Below are 7,593 nucleotides of genomic sequence, written 5' to 3' on the forward strand. Positions count from 1 at the left end.
TCACTGTCCATCTGTCCATCAAGTTCTACTGACTCTGTCCCACTTCCGGGACGACTTCAATGTTGCCTAGAGCGTTTTCTTGCTCTCCTTTGAGAGTGGGACTCTGCCTTGCCTCACTGTAACTGTGGGAGGGTACGTTCAGTCTCTCCAGCCAGATAGCAGGCTGCTTGCGCATCCTACACGTGCCCAGCGTGGTGCTGTAGGTGGAGTGTGTGATTGTATCTAAGGCTGAGGAGACACTTGCGTATCGCCTCCCTCTCTGTAGTCACCAGCAGTTGCGATATTAAACAGGCTGAGTCCAAAGGAGTATCGGGCCAAGTCCTTCCCTGCTGACTGCAACCAAACTTGGCAGGCTGTCGCGTTCTGAGGGCCTTTGGCTGGCTGGAGGGCAGGCGTGCAGGGAGTGCTTGCTTGCCGCCTCTGACTGGCTGTGTGCCCACCTCACTCCAAGTCACCCACAGCTCAGGTTCCAGCCAGCCTGGGGCTTCTAAATATAAGGTGTGCTCAGGGGTCCCCGATCAGGCGCCTGCCTCTGGGCCTGCGTGGGTGGTGCAGCCTCTCTTCAATCACTAAGAACTGGTTCTTTCAAAGCATGTATTTTCTGAAGAAACTTTAGAATCGCGTTTATTTTAAAAGAACAAATTGGAGAAAACAAATAGGTGAGTGACTACTTCATGGCTGAGTTAACACTTTTTCTCTGACCTTTAGGTCTGTTGTAGATGGAGTAAGTTCTGTGCATTGTGTATAGTTGGACGTATAGTTTTTCTTTCTTTTCGATCTAAATGTACTACTTAATTGCATCTTTTTATTGCAATATATTTGGTTGAACTTTTGCGTAAACATTTAATTTCCTTTTATCAGATATTTATTACATGGTAAATGATAATACTTTGTAACAGTCACGTGGAAAAAAAGAAAAGAAAACTCCCTGTTATTCATATCAATGCCTCTTTTCTCTTTTGTTGTTTCTCAGATCGATGCTCACAGCTTCTTGGGTGCTTTCTCATGGGTAAAGCCATGGCATCGGTACCTTCCATCGGTTGCCTTCTAGCCAGAAATCAGTATTATCGAAGTAAGTTGCATCATCATAGAGATATCCCTAGGTAATATGATTTGAGGTGATGTTTGTGGGATATTGTTAACATAGGTATCATGTTACCTTCAGAACTTAAGGGAGAAAACTAATTCTTGGTGACAATGAAGGAAACAGGAGGCCTCAGGGACCTCTCTGACCCAGTGCTGACAGCCACTTCTTTGTTCTAGCTACGTTGTATCGATGAAGTCATTGACACTTAAAAATCAGTGAACATCAGCTTATGTTTCATTATTACATTTTAATTTTATATACCTTGCATTCTGTAAGATCCACTAAAAACTGATAATTTTACATACATAAAGTATTAGTCAACTCCTTAGAAAAGAAAGGATAGCATGATTTTGCTTCAAAAATTTTCTAATTTCCATCTTCTGCTATGGATAATAGGCCAATTTCTATCTGACCAGTTTTATTTTTATTAATCTATCCATCTGTTCATATTCATAGCCAAATAGAAAATTGTAGCTTCTTAGAGAATATTGAGAACTTTCATAAAATAAAATAAGCATTTTAGAACCAAATTAGTAGTTATTAAAAGTATCTATGGCAACAACACATAGAACACTCTTCTTTCAAGGGTTGCTCATAGTATAAGTTTTAGAGGCAACTACTGATTTATTTATTTTACAAAAGTTTATGCTCATTTACTTGGTGTTATTTATCCACAGGAGTTACTTTTATATTCTGATCTTATAAGAGACATAGGTTTTAAACAAGTTTAATAAGACAAAATGTTTGTTCTTTCAAAATAATTCCTTAATTCCTAGATTTGATGACTTTTGTAGAACTTTAAATATACATGTATTAATATTTCTAATGTAGCATGACAATATTTATTCTTGATCTTGTTCTTTCTTAGTCTTTGAATCTGAAAACATTTATAATACATTTTAAATTCAACATTCATATCCAAGGAGAGAGTGAGTTGCCTGCCTTGGAAATGAGTATATCTTATCAGTAGAATATAGTATTTCTTAATATAGCAGCTTTCTATTGATTGGTAATTTGATCAGTTTTTCAATTCACGAATTCACAAGCTAGGAATAAATGATTTCAAACCATGCTACTTGACAGTTTGTATTTAAATGATGCGAATGTGCTTGTCTGGTTGCCAGTTATTTATTTGTTTAATATCATTTGTTTCCCACAGAGTCCAGTGTTTCTTCAGTTAGTTCTTTAACTGTCTCTGATTCCATTAACTTCATAGATGATGACAAATCACAGCAAGGTACTTAGTTATTTCTTTCAGTGCCATTTGTATTATTTCTTTTTATTTTTAATCTCAAATTTGTTTGATAAGGAGTAATACAAATTTTATTTGATAGGGTTGCCTGAAGTGGCAGAATCCACCTGGTGGTTTAAATTCTTTTTCCATTCTGAACCTGTGCTTTCAAATGTGAGAATAAAAGATCTGTCTGCTACTGGGTGAGTTTTAGCCTTCTCTGGTAAGGGCAGTTCTTACTTAGTGAATGAAATAATGCATATGGTATGTGTTATGCTACTCACTTAGGGTACACAATTGTCTCTTGAGAGCAGTAAGCGTTGCCTATGAAGTGTACCTGAGGGATGAGGGTGGCACTAACACAGCTCCCTCCTTGAAGGTCGCTATCAGGAAGACCATAGCGCCCTTTCCAGTTCAGTCACTCAAGAGTGGTGAAGTCATATGCCAAACTGTGTCATTGTTTGGCGAGGGATGGACTGAGAATCAGAGGAAAGGGTCTAAATTTGTTTAGCCCATACCTTCAGGAAAAGAATAACCATTGTCTAGTTGTTGTCTTAGATAACCTTAGAATGACACTGCTGATTTTGATTAGCTTCTGTGTGGTGCAAATTACTAGGCAAGTTGAATTGGGGGTTTGTGTGCAGTTGTTGTTTTCAGACATTTTGAACTCAAACACATTGACTAGCACAGTTGTTATTTAATATATTTAAACTACTTATTTTGGATTTTAGACATTTGAATATCTAGTAACTAAATGGAATAGAAAGAATCTATAATAAAGGGATTCATAGATGCCAATGTTGAAATATAATGATTTTGATGGATTTTCCAGCTAAGACAAATTTAGAATCATTATTTAAAAATAGAATCATTATTTAAAATATTTTAAAAAGCCAATGCAAGACTAATTGTTGGAAAGATGTTTTCTCGACACTCTTTATCAAGTTTATTCATATGAATTATCTGGAGAGTGTTTCGTTTATTTATCCCATCTTCTCAGACTACTATAAAGTCAACCCAAATTACAGATGAGCACTTTGTAGCGGATCATCTTTGCACTGCCATTCAATGAACATGTTGGTAACGGTTGCCTGCCTTATGTAGCATGAACAGTTGATTCTGACAATCAAGATCCTCTGCCTGCTGCAGTGGCCCATATGTGAACGGCTCCCCTTCAGCGCCCCAGCTACTCCAGGACTCTTCTCCTTGTAAGAAGACAAAAATGTGCCTGAGATCTCACTTATGAGACAAGATCACAGCAGTCACTGATATAGCAAAAGTTTAGGCATTTTTCTCAACACAAAGACTATCACCGCAAGTGGCACTTGCTACCTGGTGCATCTTTGAAAATTGTGCCTTTAGAAACAAGACACCCCTTTGAAGTAATATATCTTCAAATGTTGTGATTTACATAAAGTAGCTCTTTCAATACTTATATCATTTTTATTAAAAATCTTAAGTTAGATTCTTTTTATGTCTGTTGAGTGATTTATTTATTATGCCTAAAAACTGATGTGTCAATGTTTCACATAATGGTTTAAAGGGCATTGAATTTGAAAGTTGAGAAAAGAATTGTAAAAATTCAATTTTTTTAAAATAATGAAGGTTGGAAATAGCATATGTATCGTTAAGTACATTACATTCTAAATAGATTACCATACAGCTAACCAATTGGTCATTGTAGAGACTTTAAAATTCTTTATTTTAAGTAACATTTAATAACATGGAAAATTATATTATTTTATTAAAAATTGGCCTAATATGCCATGTATAGTACAATTTTAGTTGTATTAAAAAGTTACATATGCATAAAGATAGACAGGAAGGAACTATACCAAAATGCTGATAGGACCATTTCTGGAGATGGGATTATGGGCGTTTTTCATTCTCTTTTTAATATATTTTTCCGTATCTGCAAATTTTTCTAATATGCCAAGTATTGTGTATAATTAGAAAACAATAAATGTTAATATAAAAAGGAACACTGAAATTTTCTGAATAAGTGTATTCCCTACATTGAGTAGAACAGCTCTCTGTTCTCTGAATATTGGGTAAATAATGCTTAATAAGTTTCAATTGATAAGTTTCTGTATATTGCTTGCAAGTAGTTTTCAGTGTGAGATGTAAGGCTTAGATATCAGAGATGCTCACTCACTTAGCGGTAGACATCACTGCAGTCATGGGGCCAATGCTGACATAAACATCCAGTGGAGCACACATAACCCTTAGTAGGATGGTCTTCCTACCTAACTACATAACCATGACAGAGCATCCAGGCTGGCCATTGGCAGTGACAGACATTGCAGACAGATCATTTACCTGTTCCAAATGGGAAAGGCATTTCTTCAAGCTTGTGTCCCTTTATCACATAGCTGTTAATGAAAGGACTCAAACATACCTTTGATCCACATCACTGTCTACATGTGAAGGCTTTCCTGGTGGCTGCCTGCATGAACACATTTTCTCTATTTCTAGAAGTGGATTAAATTTTAAGAGTATATATATTCACTTGATTTTGGTTCAAATTAAATCATATTAATTAAAAATGGATTTTTTTTAAGTGAGAGAAAAATATAATGGCAAACTCTGGAAAGGTTCTGTTTCTACTTTAATATAATCAGCAAATTCTTTTTTTTCATGCATACTTGATGTATGCACGAACAGATTGCTTGTTTAGGTTACTTGATGAAGTTTGCAAAATAGGTCAGCAAGTTGGCATTTACTTTGTTTACTCAGAAAAATACCATTTGTTAAATTACCTTATTTGGGAGGGCTTATATATTTGTAAAAATTACAGTTTTTATATTAGTTTAGACTAGTGTTGCTCTTTCTGAAAATTATTACTATTTAAAGTAACGGAATTTTACATAAAATTTTAAGTCAAACAAAACTATGAACATATATAGTAATTAAATATTTTAGAGTGGTTACACACACATATGTGAAGGTAGATAGATGAGATAGACAGATGGATAGATACGTTAAAAAAATAGAAGATATCTTTCCAGAAAGTAACATTAAATTGAGCTCACAAAATGATTTAAAAACGGAAAGAATTTCTGCATACTACCCTAGAGTTTCTACAGAATTAAAATAATAGAAATATATAAAAGAAACAAAATATCTTCTGGTTAATTCTAGATAATCTTTCTCAACGTATCAGAAGACATTTTTGCACTGCCTTTAAAAAGTACGTCACAAATAGATCTCAGCATAACTGTGCATTATTTTAGATAAAATATCTCCTGCCTGGCTCTGTTGCTTGTTGGGTAGGCAATCAACAGTGAAAGCCAAGTGTGTTGGGGAGGTGACATCAATCCAAATGACTTGTGATGTGCTGTGAACATTCTAATCTGATATTATGAAATGTTATTTGACTGGACTTGGATGTCTGTATTAAATGCAGTATGATTTTGACAATTTAGGCTCAGGTCCTATAAAACTGTGTGTTGGTATTCTGCTATTTTTTTTGATATATGGTTTTGATCTCAGATTTCAAGTTACTGATTTTATTTCTTTACAGATGAAACCACCAACAGCCCATCCCTCAATTCTCACAACCATAAAAATTATTGGGTTGGTGTTTAGGCCTTCTTGGTGCTTCACACAATATGTAGAATTTAAAGTTGTAGAAAACAAAACTGCATGCTTCCATTTGGCTATTAAAGAAGGATGATAAACAAAATTATTTTAGAGAGTGAAAGTAATTGGCCAGGTTGAATTGAATAGGGATAAAACTCTAACTCATAGAAATTCAAGAAGTGTAGCAAGTCATAATTTATTCTAGCTCCCCATATCTTCTAACCTAACATGTCAAAGCCAAGTTCATGATCTCTATACCCCACCATATCTCCTTGTAGTATCTTTGCTTTCAGATAATGATGGCAGCATTAATCAACTCAAGTAAGTAGTAAGTTGGCTTATTTTCTTTCCTATCCAATCCAACATCAAGTCTTTTCAATTTTGTATCTTTAATGTTTCTGGGGTCTACCTACTTTCTTTCTTTCCCAAGTGCACTACCTGAATTCAAATGTCAATCATTTGTCCCTGGGGTACTGCCATGACCTCCTAAGTGGTCCACTTACACCATTTTTATCTCTCTCTAGTCAACTGTCCTCTACAGAATAACTATAACCATTTTTAGAATGTACAACCTGATTATACTCTCCTATGAACATTCACTCACACACACACACTCCCACATTTGTACACACAGAAGACTCAATCACTCCTAATAAATGAGGGGTAGTCACAGCTCACCAATTCCAGCTCTAGTCTAGCTCCTGGTGACCCCTGTGATCCATCCCTGCAGCCTGCTCTCCACAGCTTCCTGTGTTCCAGCTGCATCTGCCTTCCCACAGTCCCTTATGTACATCATTTTCCCTGTTGCCACAGGGTCTTTTCATTTCCTTCAGCTTAGAATCTCCTCACTTAATGTCTACTTATCTTTGAAACCTTAGCTCTAAAGTCACTTCCACCGAGAAACCTTCTCCGACCTCCCTGACTCAATTAGATTTTCCATTATCCACTCAGTTAGTGCATATCTGTCTCCTTCCCAGCACTAATCACAGATATAATTTTACAATTGCTTGTGTAGTTATTTGATTAATATAGGTTTCATCCATTACATATAAACTACAAGAAAGTAAGATCAAGGGTCATGCCTGCTTTGCTGAACATTGTGTACCCAGCCTCTGACATGCAATAAATATTTGCAAAGGAATGGCAATGGTTCTTTAGCCAGGACTGGTCACAACCTCAAGAAGCATTACTTTTCAGTAGGAAGAAGGAAACACTAAATCAGTAAAGAAATGAAGAAAATGTTTTCTAATAGTGATACGTGCTGTAAAGGAAATGAAGTGTTTTGTGGGAGAGTGATGAGATAGGGTGGAGGTAGAGGGAGGGCAACTTGGATTGGTGAAGTTAAGAAAGGACTCAGTGAGAAGTTGGCTTTGGGGTGGAATCCTGAAGGAGGAGAAGTGACCAGTTTTGTGAGAAGTACTCTGGGCACAGAAAATAGCCAGTGGGGCTTGCTATGCTCAGCATTGTGTATGTAGCCTCTCGTTACACTGCTGTGAAGAGGCAATGGCTTTGGAAGAATTTTGCATTTTCCATGTGGAGGTCAAATTGTGAACAGCTTTTTTTCCCAACTACACCCACACTGAGAAATGGCAGGGTATGGGGACTATGCCCTTTCTTCTTAAGTCCCTCAGGGTGATCTATAAATTGTCCCCAATAACACTGCACAGTAGCATGCATACTAAGTAACCCAAGT

General features: G+C 36.4%; 1 protein-coding gene across 1 annotated transcript; it reads left to right on the forward strand.

Moving 5' to 3' along the window:
• The first annotated feature begins 345 nt into the window (after positions 1-345).
• PPDPFL (pancreatic progenitor cell differentiation and proliferation factor like) lies at positions 346-4,290 on the forward strand. The gene is made up of 5 exons (XM_033203014.1): positions 346-659; positions 974-1,072; positions 2,247-2,324; positions 2,422-2,521; positions 3,423-4,290. Exons 2-5 carry the CDS (start codon positions 1,006-1,008, stop codon positions 3,433-3,435), a joined length of 258 nt encoding a protein of 85 aa, XP_033058905.1. The 5' UTR covers positions 346-659; positions 974-1,005; the 3' UTR covers positions 3,436-4,290.
• Positions 4,291-7,593: the final 3,303 nt, after the last annotated feature.

Source organism: Trachypithecus francoisi, unplaced genomic scaffold (genome assembly GCF_009764315.1).
Source record: "Trachypithecus francoisi isolate TF-2019V2 unplaced genomic scaffold, Tfra_2.0 Lachesis_group7, whole genome shotgun sequence".
In the NCBI taxonomy this organism is placed as follows: Eukaryota; Metazoa; Chordata; class Mammalia; order Primates; family Cercopithecidae; genus Trachypithecus; species Trachypithecus francoisi.

Excerpts from the sequence above, each read along its gene's own strand:
- PPDPFL (XM_033203014.1), top strand. The coding sequence starts at position 1,006 with ATGGGTAAAGCCATGGCATCGGTACCTTCCATCGGTTGCCTTCTAGCC. Across the intron at positions 1,073-2,246 it reads CAGAAATCAGTATTATCGAA|AGTCCAGTGTTTCTTCAGTT; the intron begins GTAAGTTGCATC and ends TGTTTCCCACAG. Across the intron at positions 2,325-2,421 it reads TGATGACAAATCACAGCAAG|GGTTGCCTGAAGTGGCAGAA; the intron begins GTACTTAGTTAT and ends TTTATTTGATAG.